At 57.5% G+C, this 16561-nt stretch overlaps 1 protein-coding gene across 1 annotated transcript in view; it reads right to left on the bottom strand.

Moving 5' to 3' along the window:
* Positions 1–2544: 2544 nt before the first annotated feature.
* The window catches only part of MVK (mevalonate kinase), a 35281-nt gene continuing 21264 nt past the window's right edge, over positions 2545–16561 (bottom strand). Inside the window, 3 exon segments of the mRNA XM_053206195.1 lie at positions 2545–5577; positions 11999–15822; positions 15824–15921. Of these exon segments, the coding sequence (XP_053062170.1) occupies positions 15454–15822; positions 15824–15921 (467 nt within the window). The 3' untranslated portion in view covers positions 2545–5577; positions 11999–15453.

Genomic DNA, 16561 nt, shown 5'->3' with positions numbered 1-16561 from the left:
TAGCCCCGCACCTGCTCCGGGCCGGGCACAGGGCTGGGCTGCGGGCGTCCACCGGCCCACTGAAAAAACTCTCAACCGCTGGGTCTCAGAGGAGGGCACCGAGGCCCAGAGAGGCCAGGAGACTGTGGGGGGCACCCAGCAGGGAGTGGGGGGTGGGTCCACCTGAGCCCAATCCTGCCCTTCTGACCACACTCAGTTCTGCCCCAACCAGAACCAGTGGACCTTCTGTAGTTCTTCACGAAGACCAGATGTCCTCGTTCACCCTGGAAAAGGCAGCCACGGCGGATCCTTTACGCTCCCTCAGCCCCCAGCAGGCTGCCACATCAGCAAAGGGAAGTGGAGCCCGAGAGAAGAGGGGTTCCCTCCACAGTGGCCGTCCCACCGGCCCCCTACACCCCCTGGGGAGCCTGCTCTCCTCTCCCCAGGGCTGCAAGATGAGGCTCAGATCTGTCAAAGCCGGGCTTCCCTCCCCATTTTCAAGTTCTGGTCCTTTCTCCAGGCACCTGGGAGTCTCTCCCAAGTTTATCGATCGCCAGGGCAGCCTTGAGTCGATATGGTGCACTTTGCTAATTAATCTTTTCCAGATAATTGCGGAAAATTATTGGTTTGCGTGAAGCTGGGATAAGGGGCAGCCTCCGTCCCTGCCGCGGCCCAGAGTGGCTTCCGGCAGAGCTCAGGGTACCAGCCCAGACCCTCTGCCCTGCCTCCCGCGCCTTACTTGCCTTTCTCTACCTTGAATCGGGGGCAATGGGCCCTGCTCCCCCCACCCCCTGCCCAACCCCCTTCCAGAATCTTCAGCCCAAGACCAGCTGAAGCTCTCCCAGAGCTGCTCTGGGATGCGGGGGAAAACACGAGGAGCAGGGCTGGTCCCAGGTGCAAATCCCAGCTCCGGCAGTTACTAGCTGTGCCGCCTTTGGTGGGTTATTGAACTTCTCTGAGTCTCAGCTGAAGAACAAAATAGAGTTTGTCGTCTCCGCATCACCAGGCTGCTTCTAAAGACAAAACAAAAGAAGGCGTTTTAACACTGATTTACCAGGACTTCCGCAACTAATGATACCAATGCCTCCAGCGGCAGCCAGCACTGGACAGGGGCTTTGCCACATTCCAGGTACCGCTCAGAATGTCTGAGGGGGGGCGATCATTAGCCCCATTTTACAGAAAGGGAACCTGAGGCCCTAACGTTGCACAGACAGTAAGAGGCCGAGACTGAAATCCTGTTCGGTAGCCGGGATGCCGATCTTCGCCTCCCACGGTGTCACCGAGCTTGGCAGAGTGCCTGGCATACAGCCGTGTCGCCGGGAACTAGTCCCCCACATGTCCCTCTCCAAGGCCAGGGAACGCTAGCTCTGGGTGGCAAGCCCCCCACCCCGACCCCGTCATCAGGCTGCGGTGGACGCAGGGCCCTCCCCAACGCCCCATGGTCATTAATCCAAACTGGACACTCCTGGGTAAAGTCCCCCGTCCCTTTAGGGCGTCTCCCTTTCTCCCAAATGTCATTTAACACACCACCTCGCGGGGCTGGAGATACCTGTTCCTAATAAACCTCTAAGACTTTAATGAACTAAATAGCAAATTACTTTTTTATTCAAGAATGAAATTTTATCATATTCATAATTCATATTTTATTTCAGACATCTGCTGCTGATTACATTACATTTAACTAAAATTAGATGATGCTCAGAATGCAATTAAGGATCTGCCAAATTCTTCGGCCCACCAATGCCGGCGGAGCTCAGCGGGGGCCGCTAGGAACCTAATATGTAATTAGGAGCTATTTTCTAGCTGTTTTTAAAGTCTGAAAATTAGCCGCCTTTATTAATCACACAGACAAATATAAAGTGGAACCAACGCTCGCTGAAATTTCTAAAAGGGATTTTTTGTTTAATTATACACCACGGAGCGCTGTGACTCGTTCTGCATGTTGATTTGTTGTGCACTGACATTTTGACAACTGGTTCTCAATTTGTCTGTCGTAGTTAGGCAACAACAAAGCCGACGGTAATACTTTAACTTTCAAAACCTTCAGTGTGCCGGGGAAAGGCAGAATGGCATTTCTCGCCGCGGGCCCCGCCGCACGGGCTCTCGAAGCCACGGGAGCCGCGACACGGGAAGGAGGGCAGGCCAGGGCCAGAAGGGGCTCAGCGGAGGAGGTGGGCCGGGCTGGGAGGTGGTAACAGCACAGGGCCAGGAGTCTGGAGGTGGAGAAGCCAGCCCAACTCTGTAGCTCGGCTCCTCCGGGGAAAGTCTTCTCTCTCCCTGGGCCTCACTCTCCTCCTGGGCACCCAGAGGGGTTTGACGTCTGAGATCTTTTTTTTTTTTTAATTTTTTTTTTAAATCTTTGTTTATTTTTGAGAGAGAGACAGAGCGCGGGGCGGGGGGTGGGGTGAGGAACAGAGAGAGAGGGAGACAGAGAATCTGAAACAGGCTCCAGGCTCCAAGCTATCAGCACAGAGCCCGACGCGGGGCTCAAACTCGCGAACCGCGAGATCATGACCTGAGCCGAAGTCGCATGCTTAACGGACTGAGCCACCCAGGCGCCCCCGTTGTGCTAATTTCTGTGCAGCATCATTGAGGTCTTGCCCCCCTCTGGGAGGGGCACTTCTATTTCCTCACTGGACAGAGGAGGAAGCTGCGCCTCAGTGAGACTCGTCCCAGGCACAGTGGGCGCAGCAGAACTCAAACTCAGATCCAGTTGACTTGAGAATCCGTTGTTTTAACTTCATTGCTGTAGTCACCTGCCTGGCTGGGCAGCCCCAGGCAGGGGCGGCTCTCCGGGCCTCGTTTCCCATCTGCGCAGCTTGGATGTGGTGAAGCAGCTTTGCAAGGCCTGGGGTTGCCACCCTAGCCAGCTGCCCTTGCCCGCTTGGTAACCGACCGTCCCACCTGCAGCACTGCTGGGGGCCGGGGAAGGGGGACGCAGAGGGGGTCATGGCATGGAGTGGGGTGGAACTCCTGGCTGGGTCCCCAGTCCCCGTGCAACCCCTGAGCTCGTTCCACATCCCCTGGGCCGACACCCACCCACGAGCCCCAGGGACAGGGTGGCTGCCGAGGGGCCCATTCGACAACAATGACAACAATGACAACAATGACGATCAGAACAGCAGACAGCTTTTTCCTGGGTGCCAGCGCGGTGTCACTTTACTGCCTGCACTCTGCCACAAATCCTACGAGGCGGAGTCACGGGTGAGCTGGGAGGCTCACATTCTGGGTTCAAACCACTCTCGCCACCTCCCGGCTGGGGTGGCCGGCCTTGGCCGGGCCACCTTGCCTCTCTGCACCATTGAAGTGAAGATCCTGAGGGCATCCGGCTGTCTGGATTCTAGTGAGGACCAAACCAGGTAATGGGTACTCAGTCCAAAGAAGCCTCAGCCAATGGAATTTACCTGCTACTACCCCATTTAACAGATGGGGTCACTGAGGATCGGTGGGGCAAAGTACTTGCCCTAAAGTACATATCGCTGAGCTGAGAACTGCACCCGCGTGGTCTGATTCTGAATGCTCTCACCCCAGCCCCTGGATGCCTCCCCAGTGCCCACTGGGGAAGGCAGGAGAGGGGTCTAAAGACCCACCAAACTGGGCAGCCCCTTTCGGCCACCGTGGCTTTTTCCAGGGGCCCCCCAATCTCTCACTTCCCTCCTGCCCCCTGGACGGGGTACCCAGCAGTTTTTGGCGGGAGTCGAGGCACGGTGGAGCCCACCGTGGGGGTCTTCTGCCCGCGCTGCCCCCAGGCCGGGGAACCAGCCCCCACCACCTGCCAAAACCCGTTTTCAGGAGCCAGCCCTTCATCCCCTTCCTGCCCCCAGAATCACCTGATAAAAATGCCAACGGAGAAAAGGAGGTTTTTTTGGGTGACAATGAAACTGTCAATAAAATCTCAAACGCGGGGATAGGCAATGACTATTTCACTTACTCTGACAGTTCAGATTTTGCTGGGGAAGGAAAGTGACAGGCATCTGCTGACATCAACACCACTTCTTCCAGAGAACAACCCACGGGAAAGGCGGCCTTGGAGACCTGTGTGGCCCAGATGCCGGCTGGGCTGGGGCTGCTGCGTTGTCAGAGGAGTGGGGGTCAGCACGGAGGAGACGCTGGACGCCTTGACTCCATCGGCTCATTGTTCGTCCCGTGACCTCCCGCTCTGAGTGCTGACACGCACCGGGCTCTGGGCGAGGGCTGGGAGCTGCAGACGTGAACCGGGAAAATGCCTGCCCTTCAGAGTGTTAGGCGTTCCGTTGTGTCCCTCACCAAAAGACGCGGCGAAGCCCTGACCCCTGGTACCCGTGAATGTGACCTTATTTGGTCACAGCAGATGTCATCGAGGTAAGATCAGGTCATCAGCGTGGGCCCTGATCCCGTGTGACTGGTGTTCTTATGAGAAGGGGAAAAGTCACGTGAGACGGAGACATGGGGAGAAGCCGCTGTGTGGCCACAGACGCAGAGAGTGGAGGGATGTAGCTGTGAGCCGGGGGATGCCCAGGATTGCCGGCCACTTCCAGAGCCGGAAGAGGCAAGGAAGGATTCCACTCAGAGTCGTGGAAGGAGCGTGGCCCTGCTGACACCCTGCTTTCAGACTTCCAGCCTCCGGAACCGTGCGAGAAAGTATTTGTGTTGTTTCCAGCCTCCCAGTCTGTGGCACTTTGTTATGGCAGCCCTAGGGCACTAATAGAAAAAAGGCATAAAAGACACCCAGGCCCACTAGGGAGTCAGCAGAGGCAGGAGACTGGTAAAAAAAAGGAGCGTATCTGCTCCCTGAACAGAGGAGACAAATCGGACCCCCAAATCAGAAGGTCCCTCCAGGCACCCTGCTTATCTTCCCATCGGTCACCACCTCTCCATCCGTCCCTAATGCCACTGCTACCTTCTAGACGCTGCCGTCCCTCACTTCCCACTGCCCTTCTCCATCCATTCATCATGCCACAGCTGGGGGACGTTCCAAAGCACAGCTGTGACCTGCCCTCGGGTGCCCACTTCCCACCCTGGCTCCCCAGGGCTCTCAGGATAACCTTGCCTCATGTTGGCTCCGGGCACCATCTGAACACCAAACCACCTGGGGCTTCTCTGCACATGGTCCAGCACTGCTCGCCTCAGTGCCTTTGCTGCCTGGAACGCCCTCCTTCACCTCCCAACTCAGCCAAAATTCTGCCCAGGCATCTCCTCCTCCAGGAAGCCTCCCCTGATCCCATCCCCACACACCAGCTGGGATGTGTCCCACCCCTTCCTGGGCTCCCAGGGTAACTCAGAACCTGTTGATCTTTACGGTCATTGTCAGTTTGCTTATCTGGCTCTTCCCTGTGAGCCCTGGAGGGCAAGGATGGGTCTCGTTCACCCCTGGGACCCCAGTGCCAGGTGGTACGTCCCCTGGGTTCCTTGACCAAGAAGCATGCTCTGGGAAGCAATGTTGGCCCAGCCATTTAGACCCGGGCCAGAGAGTCGCTTGCTTGTGAGATCCTGTGAGATTGCCCAGGGTAGAGGGAGAGAAAGTGGCTTTGGGGTCAAAGGGTCTGGGCTTCAGTCCCACTCACCAGCTGGCTGGCCTCGGGCACATCACCTCATCTCGCTGAGCCTCAGCATCTTTATCTGTGAAATGGGAACAGTAAGACCTATTAACTTGGGGTCTGATTACAGCGATTGTTAATGGTTCCTGTCATTATAATGACGATTAATTCATTGTAATTGTAAGATATCATATGGGCTTCCATTTCCCAAATCCGTGGGTTCCTCAAGGCCAACCTCCCCGACCAACTCCTCAGAAAAATGAACCATACATGCGCCCTTGTGAGAGGGTCCGCAGTTTCTATTTGTCATTTAATTCTTATAACTCTTTACATCTTAATACGTTACCCTTCTGACTGGATGACCTCTCTCTTACCAGCGAGGATCGGCCCTTGAAGGGCTCAACAGTGGCTGCGTGGTCAATTTGAAGCCCTTACTGCCCACTCAGGACCTAATACAAATCCGAAACAATCTGGGCACCTGAGCTGAGGAGGAAACTGCAGGGTAGAGACTGCAAACGGGATTTGGAGTCGGGCAGACCTGTTTCCACCTGGTTCCTCCTGTAACAAGGCCGTGAGTCTGAGGACCAGCCGTTTCCCCTCTCTGAGCCTCAGTCTTCCCTTCTGCCAGAGGAGCAGGTGTCTAACCTCAGTCTTGGGTTCCATCCAGCTCCCTTCCTTCCCGGTTGGGTGAGGTTTGGCATGCCCCACCACAACTCGGCCTCGGTTTCTGTTCTGGAGAATGGGGACAACGCCCGCCGCAGAGAACCGTGCTGAGAAGGAAGAGCGCTTGTGCATGTCAAGCCCGCCATGGGGAACGTGTATAGGGACCGATGGCTGTTACTTTATTGCACCACGTTTGATGAATGGCCAGACCTGCACCGCCCCACGGCCAGGGGCCCCCAAAGCCTGGTAAATGGAGCGAGGAAGGGGGCACAGACCGGTGCTGGGGGCGTTTCCTGTGCTGAGGGCATTTCCTGTGCTGGGGGCCTTCCAGCCCAGCCCTTCAAAGGACTTTAGAAATGCTCTTTGTCTCCCCGGTGCCCTAGCTGCTGAGAGAGGGAGGATTTGTGGAGGCCCCTCTTTCCCTTTGAGTGAAGAAAAGATAAGAAAGGAAGTGCCCCACCCCTTTCCAACCAAGACCCCAACCCCCACCCGTTCCCAAACCCAGCAAACCCCTTTGGAGGGCTGGGGCAGCCAAGTCCCCTAAGCCGAGCGGGGTAGCCTTCCCTACTGCAGGTGAGAGGGGCTGCTTTCTACTTTCCTCCTCCTCATTCATTCATTCATTCCTTTGTTCGTTCACTCATTCATTCAGAAATCCTCAAGTTCTTAAGTGCCAGGTAGTGTGTTCGACTCGGGGGGGACAGCAGTGAGAGAGACAGCCGTGACACCTGCCCTCAGGGGGGGCTGGCAATTTACTGGGGTGACAGGTGATGTAACAACAGATGACTGCAGGGTTTGGAAATATGTCAAAGGGAGAGATGGGAAGGGGCGGGGGTGTTCCAGGAAGAGGAAACGGCAGATTTCTGCCATCATCGTTGTCACTGTCATCATCATCCTCATGGTCACCGTCCCTGCTGTCACCTGCCCGGCCCTCCCTATGTGGATTCATGTAGCCCCATGAATCTATTTCCTATCTCCTGTACTGGAATGTGAGCTTCTCGACGGTAGGCACGGGGTCTGGTTGGCCCCCTCCTTGGTGACTCAGACCAACGCCTGGCACAGAGTTGTTAGGCAGTCACATTTGTTGAGCGAATACAGAGCGAATACGCAGGCACCGTGCTCAGTGCCCTACACCTGTTACCTGACTTAATCCCCACGTATCACCTTATGGGCTGATGGGCTGACGAAGAGGCTGAGGCTCAGAGAGGTGAAGGGGCTTGCCCAAGTCCACACAGCCAGCAAGTGACAGAGCTGGGATTTGGACCCAGTTCTATCTGGGCTCTTTCCCTCTACTGCTCAGGCCTGGAGTGGAGGGGTCCGGGGAGGGGGCGGGGCTGTGCAACAGACAGCAGGGCCCCTGGCACCCCCCAAAGGAAGCAGGTCTGAGAGGGACGGTACTGTGGGCTCCAGAAATAACCCGGGTCCCTGGGCCCCGCCGGAGGTTTAGCGGCCCGAGAGTGTGTGTGTAATACAAACAGCTCTAATCCCCTGTCAGTTAAACTGGATATCAGAGGAGACAAGCTTCCGAGCGGGGAGGCCTAATTGAATGGAATTGAAAAGGCGGAATGGGCAGCCGGGCCACGGAGGCGGGATGCGGGGCGAGCAGGCACGCAGGGCGGCAGCTGGCTGGGCCTCCCCTGCTCTGGTCCGGGCGGTGCTCCAGCCCCCGCCGCAGGGAGAGGGGCTTGGGGGTGGTGGGGGGCATCACTATCGTGGGGGGGGGCACCCCAGCCAGGGCACTCCGCCCCCGCCGGCCTCCCCTTTATCTGCTGGCTCTGCCATTTTCTCTCCATTGCTGACCCTTTTTCTGTTCCCTCTGTTATCTCGAATAATGTCACTGCCTCTTTAGAATCTATTCATCAGAGCAGAAAGAAGCCAATGCTGACTCTGATAAAAAAAAAAAAAAAAAAATACCATCTGTGCCTCCCGGGGAAGAGCTCTCAACCCAACCTCTGGCGCCCCTGCCCGCCCCCGCCACCCACCCGCCTGCCATTTCCTGGGGGTGCCGAGGGGTAATCAGATTCCGCCGGAGGCCGGGTATCCTCCCACAGGTGGTGCCCCCACTCCCAGCTCACTCTCCAAAGCTAGGGGGAGACGGTCTCTGAAAGAGGTCTCTACCCCGGGCAGTTTTCCATCCACAGAAGAGCTTGATTTGGCCATGTGAATTTTCTTTTTTTTTTTTTTAGATTGGTTTCTCTTTATTGGCTGACGATATGTATTTTATCCAAAAATCCAGATTCTGAATTCTCTTTAAAAACTAGAGAGGAAGGTTGGAGGACAGTGGGTCCCCCACCCACAGAGCAACAGATGATCGGAGCTTGGAGTCAAGGCGTGACGTCCTCCCTGCAGCCGGATCCTATCGCATCACCAGTCTGGTCTCTGACGGCTTGCCAGTATGGGGGCTCCGAGCGCAGAGGTTCTCGGATGTGGTGCCGAGGGGCAGGCGGAAAACCTCAGGGCACTTTTCAGGGGACTGGAAACATCTTCAGGGTGACAGCAGACCGAGGCCCAGAGAGGGCAAGCCACTTATCTAAGTCACACAGCATTTCAGAAATCTCCCAACTCGCGGACCATGTGTTCCTCAACCACGTGAGGCAGATGGGGAGAGAGGGGGTCCTGACTCTGGCCCACCGTGCCTCCCTTCCCTGCTCCCTGTCAAAGCCACGAAGACTCCCGTATCTGTGCCCGCGCTGTTGGGCCTCCGGGGAGTAGGCTCTGGGTGCCAGCAGGAGCTCTAGCATGTCCTAGGACGACACGTCAGCGGCCCCGGCCATTGGAATGTCCCATCTCAGCCCAGCACCTTCAGACGGTCACGAGGCCTGGGTTCGGGTCCCGACTCTGCCACAAATGCACTGTGTCACCACGGGTCTCTGTTTCCGCATCTACACAGTGTGGGTCCTTGCAGCTCTATCAGGGAACGTTAGTATCAGGGCTCCTATGTTGCTAACAGAGGTCAGGTGCTCAGTCCGAGGAGAGTCTCTTCTTCCAGGGTCACATCCCCAACTCCCAGACCCGTGACCGTCAACTGGTCTAGGGGCCACAGTGTGCGAGACAGCTTAGCCAAACCTGCCTCCTCGCCCTGAGTCCCGCCCGTCTTCTCCCTCCGGAAGCAGGACGAGTCAGTAAAACCTAGCCTCACCTGGGGAGGAAAGTGGAGGCGGCCCGGGGCTTTGCAGCCAGACGCTGCTGGGGTCCCATCCCAGCTTGGCTGCCTCCGGGTGGGGTCACGTCACTTCTCTGAGCCTCAGTTTCCCCATCGCAGATAATAACGACGGCTCCCACTGACTGCACGCACCAGGCTCTGGGCTCTGTGTGATGTGCATTGTTGCCTGGCATTTCCACTTGGCACGTAAGGAACCTGAGGCTCAGAGAGGGCGTGTGGCCAGCCCGAGTGGCTACAGGTGATCGGCCACGATCAAGGCCAGACCCGCCTGACCCCAGAGCCATAAAATAGTGATCACTGAGAAGAGGAGAGCCATACTCTTCTTCTCAGTAGAAGAGTAAAAGGGGCATGAGGGCAAAGCTCCAGGCACAGGAGGGCACTATTATTTCTATGGATAGGGAAACTGAGGCCCAGAGAGGGCGAGACACCTGCCTAACCTCCCACAGCAAGCCGCCTTGGTTTTCTCCTCACAGCTGGGGTGTCAGAGGAAGGGCACTGTATTTGGAATCCAGAGGGACCCATCAAGGCATACCTTCCGCCTCTGCTGACTTCATGGCTCACAGCAGGGACCCCCTCACCCTGGGCCTCAGTCTCCTTAAAACGGGGCCCCCCACGCTTTCCTCAGAGGCTTTGAGGTATAGGTGGAGGGCAGCGGGGTAAAGGCACACAGAGCCACAGGCCGGCATGTCCGGGAGGGCAGGGGTAGCCCTACCAGTCACTGTCTTCCCAGAGCTTCGCCCAGCTCCTGGCACGTACTAGGTGCACATTTAGTATTTGCTGAATGAATAGCATCCAGGGTCCCAGGGCCAGCGCCTGCCTGCAACCTTGGGCAGTCGTGGGGAGGAGGGCAGCTCCTTTGTCTCCAGGCAGGGAGGATGCCCGGGAGGCCCGAGGGGTCAGGTTCATCCCAGGTGCCCCCATCTGCATTCAGGTGATTCCTTCGCCTCAGCGAGTACATTATGCAAATGCCTCGAAATGGATGTTTTCCTTATCAGATTTAAAACACTGTATGAGAACAGACTCAGTTAATCTCCTGAGCCGGGGAGGGGGTTTGGCAGAGCAGCCTGTGATAGAGGCCTGATTCCCGTCTCTTCCCCTGTGTGTGTGGTTAGGCAGCTCCCCTCTCTGGTAGCCCACGAGGGTGGTGAGGATTGCGGCATTTGGCCCCCCCACCATCTCTCCCCGTTGCCGGGAGGGGGTTGAGGGGCAGCCCAGGAGGACAGGAAGGGCCTTTCTCTGTCCCTCGGGCTGTGGCCCCCCCTCCCCGGTTTATAGGAAGAATCACACCCCCGAGGGCCTCCCACGGGGCCATTTCCCTGCAGCCGCATTTGCAGCTTTACGGTGGGGAAAGAGAGTAAGATTGAACGGCTCGGGTTTGATTTACTAGCTTGAGCCGGCGTACTCGGGGCCCAGCGCCCCTGGCCCTCAGTCTGCTGTGCAGGATGGCCTCTGAGACCCCACTGGCAGGTGCAGACCTCTCTCCCTTCAGTGAACAAAGACAGGCGGGGGCTGACCGTGCGGGGAGAGAGGTGGTGGCCAGCCTGATAGATGGCGTTCAAGGCTGGCCCCCGCCCCTCTTTGGTCCGAGGCCTTAGGCGAGTCACTGGACTTCTCTCTGGGGGAGTGTGTGTCTGCTTCTCTGCGAAATGGGAGAATTTCCCCAGGCCCGCAATCCAAGCGGTTCTAAAACCCAGCAGCTTAAATTCATCTGGAAGCACACCCAACATGGGCGATCTTTACCCTCTCCACGCCTTTACCTCCGGATTCCCCATCCACAGAACACAGGGTCTCTGTCCCTAAAACCGCAAATTCATCACATTTGGCCCCCCAGGGCTCAGATAAGGGACTGTGGTCCTCCTTCACCTGTGGGAATCAGTGATTGAGACGCCTGAGGGGTTTAGCATACAGCCTGGCATTTTGCATTTGAGGAAACTGAGGCCCCGAGGGAAGTAAGTCCCTGCCCCAGGCTGCAAAGTCGGCAGGTGAGACGGATCTCTGGACCCCAGGTAACGGTGCTCTTCCTGTGATGCCCCAGCGGGGAGGAGAAAACCAAAAGGTGGCCCACCCTGTGACCCTGGGCAGGTCTGTCGCCCTCTCTGGGTCTCAGTTTCCCATCGAGAGCAAGTGAGACACTGGACTGTGATTTCCGAGGGTCCCCCTGACCCTGACACTTTTGGATTCTAATTACAAACACCTGGCTGATGACGGCGACTAGTGCCTTTGCTTCAGAGAAGCCTTTTGAGAAGACACAGGGTGTGGTTCTTGTTCAACCCAGGGCCCAGTTTTCAGGGGACCGGTGGCTCTCCTGAGACGGGAGAATCCGTAGCGCTCTTCGGCAACATGGTCACTTTGCCTGTTGGCTGTGTTGGTCGGACCACAGGGGGTCCAAGCTGTGGGCAGCAAGGACGGCCGAGGGGGCAGCGGGGGTGAGCTGAGCCGGTGCCTCCAGGGCAGAAGTGACATCTCCGTTCTGACAACTAGGCAGGGAATTGACAGGGGGCTTTGGGAAGTCCCTGGTCATCTCCTGGAGAACAGTGCACAAGAGGGGCTCTGAACTCACAAACATCTGGCTTCAAATCCCGCTCTGTCCCTTGCTTGCTGTGTGACCCAGGGCAAGTCACTTCCCTTCCCTGGGCCTCCGTTTACTCATCAACAGAATGGGGACAAGGGCGATACCTACCTCACTGACCCAAGCGGGTTCACAGGGATAAGGCAAACAGCACCAGGCACCACGCTGGGCGTATAGCAGGTGCTCAGGAAGGCCGGCTGTTAGCAATTCAGGAGCTGACGAAGCCACCGGGAGGGGCTGGACTCTGATGGACAATGCAGACGATGGGATGTTCTGCAGGATAGCCGGCCAGGCCTCGAGTAAACCGTGTTATGGAGAGAAAAAAAAGGGGGGGTGAGAATTTAGGGCCATAACAGCCAGATGTGTGGTCCTGGACAGGATCCTGGACATTTGGGGGACAATTAGGAGGAAATGTGACTGTGGCCTGGGAATTAGGGTACAAACATACTGTAGGCATGTTGCTTTACCCCTCTGGGCCTCCGTTTCCTCATCTAAGACAGTGACTGGGCCTGGCACACAGTAGGGTGCTAAGAGACAGCCAAGGGGCTGGACCCGACCAGCTGAAAGCCAGCAAGGGCTGGGGAAGGGGGTGCCTGCTCGGTGCTGTACCCCAAGCTAGGCGCCTTATCAAAAGCTCTTGCCAGGGAGCTGAAAGAAAAACGGAGCCCTGGAGAGGCAAAGGGGCTGGCCCAAGCACCCTGGGATGGCCAGCGGGGGCCCGACTGTGTGCCGACCCACAGCCAGCTCCCCTAACTCGACAGGCTTCTAGCCGTCCACCAGGAGAAAATCCTCCCCAACAGAGAGCATAGGCGCAGACCACAGCAGCTACTCTGTCTGCCGTGAGTCACAATATTTGCTGCCTGTCTCCCAACGTGAGACCTCTGCCAGACCCAGGGAATTGTGAACTTCAGGCCGTATGGGTGGGTGTTAACTCCACGGTAGGCTGCAGAGGCTGGGAGCGGCTCCAAATGCTGACTTGAGAAGCTGCTGGCAAAGAGGGAGGTGGTGTTTAGGTGACCACCTCTCCCGGGAGGGGGCCGGCAGGGAGGCTGGAAAGCCAGCGGGCGTGGGCCGGGTTTCTCCAGCAGCGACCCCCGGGGTCTCAATCCAGGCGGTTTGGACACACTGGGCTGGGCCCTTCTACCGGACTCTGGGCACCATTCTGAAATGTCTGGGCTCTCTCTGAGAGACACTCCATTTTTTGGCACAGGACAGTGGTAACAACGGGAATTCACAAGCACCTACTATGTGCCAGGCACGGTACCAAGGAAGTGACGTGCACTTTCTCACTCGGTCTTCGTGAGACTTATCACGTGGGTATTACTATTATTTCCCCCTTCCAGATGCGGAGACTGTGGCCTCCAGAGGTGGCCTGGCTTGCCTGAGGCCACGCAGCCGATGGGCGGTAGAGGTGAACAGAAACCCAGGCAGAGCTGAGCTGTCAAGCACCAACATGGTGTGCTTAATCGACCTTTGGGGTCACTAGTTCAGTGTCCTCAGCCTTGGCCCCGCATTAGAAGAATCACCTGGGGGCTTTTGCAAAACACCCAAGACTGTGGAGATTAGTTAAATCAGAACACTGGGGAGGAGGTGGGCATGCCAGGGGTGGGGGTGGGGTAGAGAGGCTGAGGTGCAGCTGGGAGCGAGATCTACTTCTGCAGGTGAGGACGAGGGTGATGGGGTGATGGTCCCAGCGAGTGCAAACTGTCCACACACGTAATAGAAAAGACCGGTGGCCAGGAATGGGTGCCACTAGGCCCTTAGGGTGGCTTATGGTGGTGGCTGGGGTGAGGCTGTGCTGGCCAAGGCATGCAGGTGGCTGCTTCACTGAGTCATGAGCAACGGGCTGCCTTCTGCTCCAGGAATGACACATTGTCCCCAGGGAGGGAGGAGGAGGGAGGGTCTCAAGGAAGCAGGTAGGTTCCGGGGGCCTCAGCTTCTGGACACCCACCATGGGCATCTCTGAGCGCCCCGGGGAGTTCCCAGGCTGGCCTCCTGCAGTGTGGAAATGCTGACAACCAGTATCCCCGAGAAAGCACCTTTCAGCCCTGGCTGCTTATTCAAATGGTGTGGGGAACTTTCGAAACACGCAGGCCCTGGCTCTGCTCTAAGTACATCAGAATCCAGAGGAAATAATGAGCCCAAGCATGGAAAGCAGCAAGAATTGCAACGAACCTGGGTCCACACAGTAGCACGCAGGGGCTGAAGGCAGGCACTACAGGCAGGTCGTCTGAGTGGGAAGCCTGCCTCTGATGCGTGCGGACTAGCTGTGTGGCCTTGGCTGAGTTACTCAACCTCTCTGAGCTTCAGTTTCCCGATCTGTCAGATGGGGCTGAGACCAGCAGTTATTCTCCAAGACTGGGGCAGATTAAAAGAGGTGATGTCCATAGTGTTTAGAACAGTGCCTGGCACATGGTCAGTGCTCAGGATTAGTATTACTGACTTATGCATTATTTGTGTTTTGAAGAGACACTGGTAACTCCGATCAGTGATGCCGAGGCAGGCATCCTTCATATTGCCCTCACGTGCCTGGCAGTGACCCCTGGCACAGCCCGAGAGGCCTGGCATGGTGGGGGGAGGGGAAGGGCAGAGCTCAGACCTGCTCTACAGGCCAGCTCCCACTCACCCTCCCCGTGAACACCCTGGGAAAGGCACCCGCTGCCCCCTAGTGGCCAAGGGCAGAAGCGCAGGGCCATTTTGCCCAAGTCGTGAAATCCCTGCCCAGCCCCCACCTTCTGCGTGCTCCCTGCAGGTCCCCGGCTGCTGGAGCTATACTTGGCAATGTGCTAGCTACAAGAGCTTTTCGATGGATTCTGCCATTTCAGAAGGATATCTGACTGGTAATATAAAGTTCAAATAGGGCCAGGCAGGTGCCAGGTACTAGGCTACAAACCCCTCAGGTCTTTTTTCCCCACCCAGTGAACTTTAGAAAAAAGTTAGATTCCAGGACTTACAGGTTGGTTTTTGTTTCCAGGGCTAACAAAAATCTGTGAATTTGTGACTGCTCATGACTCCAGGTGCTAGGAAGCTTAAAATCCCCCTTCTGGAAAAGCAGGTAGGTTGTTCTGAACGACCGGGGCCATCTAGGAAAACCCCACCCTGTCCCCGAGACACACAACCAAGTGACCCAAAGCCCTTCTTTCCTTCACCTTAAGAGCTCCACGGGGCAAGTGGCTGGAGAAGGGACAGGGACAGAGGAGGCAGGCATGGGCGGGCTGCAGACTGTACAAGATTGTATCCTCCTTCTTTCTGGACTCTGAGTAAAGCACTGGTTTACTCAAGAGCTTTTTATTTCCCCTCTGCCAGTCCTGTGATGGGAGGTCACAAGGTGAAGGCCACCACCTGGACACCCCCTTGGGAGCCCACAGTCTAGCTGGAGAGAAGAGCAGGCCACACAAAGTGCCGAGTGGTTCAAACAGACTGGAGGTGCGAGGGGAGGAAGGTGGGGGTGAGGGTCACCCTGCCAGGGGTCAGGGAAGGCTTCCCGGAGGAGGTGGGAGGAGCGGGGCCCTGAGAGACAGGTGGAAGTGCAGAGGAAGAGGGAGGGAGGGGGAAAGCGCACTGCTTCAGGAACCACACTCCCGCATCTGAGCGTCCAACCAAGTGGGCAGGGGGTCTGGGGAGAAGGCAGAGGCCCAAAGCGGATGGGTGTGTGGGAGCTGCAGGGAGGACAGGAGGGAAGCCCCCCACGTGGCCCCACCGCCTGGGCAGCTCAAGGGGATGCAGGACGCAGACCGTGTCTTCTGGGTGGCCCAGTCCGCTGCAGGTTCCAGGTCGCGCCGCTGGGACTGGGGCCCACCGGCCAGCACAGAGGCCGGCTCCGGCACCCAGAATAATCCAGGAAGGGGCTTCGCGGTGGGGCTGCAGCGGCACAGGCTCCTCTCAGAGGCCATCCAGGCCTTGCCGCACGGGGGCGTCCAGGGAGGTGGCCGAGTGGACAGAGATGCCAGGGGCACCGATGCTGGTTTCCCAGCAGTCAAAGCCGCAGCTGCTCAGGGCCTGCTTCACGGCCTCGACCACCGACTGCTCCAGATCTGGGGGGACGGAAGGCAGCAGGTCACCCCACACTCGTCTGCTCCCTTCGAGGCTGTTCAGGAAAAGGCCCGGGACAGGTCTTCCCGTTGGAATGTGGAGCCTTGCACCCTCTGGGGGAGGGGGCAGCGGTGGGCACGGAGCAACAGGAAAAGTCACGGGCCCCGAGTCACACGGCCCCGGCCCCACCGCGTACCAGCCGTGGGGCCCCAGACAAGCGGCTTCCCTTCTCTGAGCCTCGGTCTCCTCATTTGGGAAGGGGGCCAATAGTGATTACTACTCCCCAAGGGTTACTGAGAGGCTTCCATGAGGAAAGGCAGGGAAGGCGCCGGGTACACTGCCTGGTACGCGGTACACGCCCCAGAAGTGTTCTCCCTCATCATCGTCACTGACCGTGAACGAGGGGCCAACGGTCAAAGTCGGCTGTAGGCCACAGTGACTTCCTGAGGTCTGGGGCTGTGCTGAGAGCGAGGGGGGTGGTTGGGGCCACTGTGGGCTTACTACAGAGCAGTGGGCAACGGTGGGAGAAAAAGGGAGGAGGAGAAGGTAAAGGAGGGGAGAGAAAGACCAGCAGCAGGGGGAAAGGGAAGGCCGCACAGGCGGGAGCACTGAGTGCCAAGTCCCGAGGGCAGGTGCAGTGTG

This window comes from Acinonyx jubatus, chromosome D3 (assembly GCF_027475565.1).
Source record: "Acinonyx jubatus isolate Ajub_Pintada_27869175 chromosome D3, VMU_Ajub_asm_v1.0, whole genome shotgun sequence".
Lineage (NCBI taxonomy): Eukaryota > Metazoa > Chordata > Mammalia > Carnivora > Felidae > Acinonyx > Acinonyx jubatus.
The sequence above is the reverse complement of the archived record's forward strand: the minus strand, read 5'-3'. Positions and strand labels throughout refer to the sequence as shown.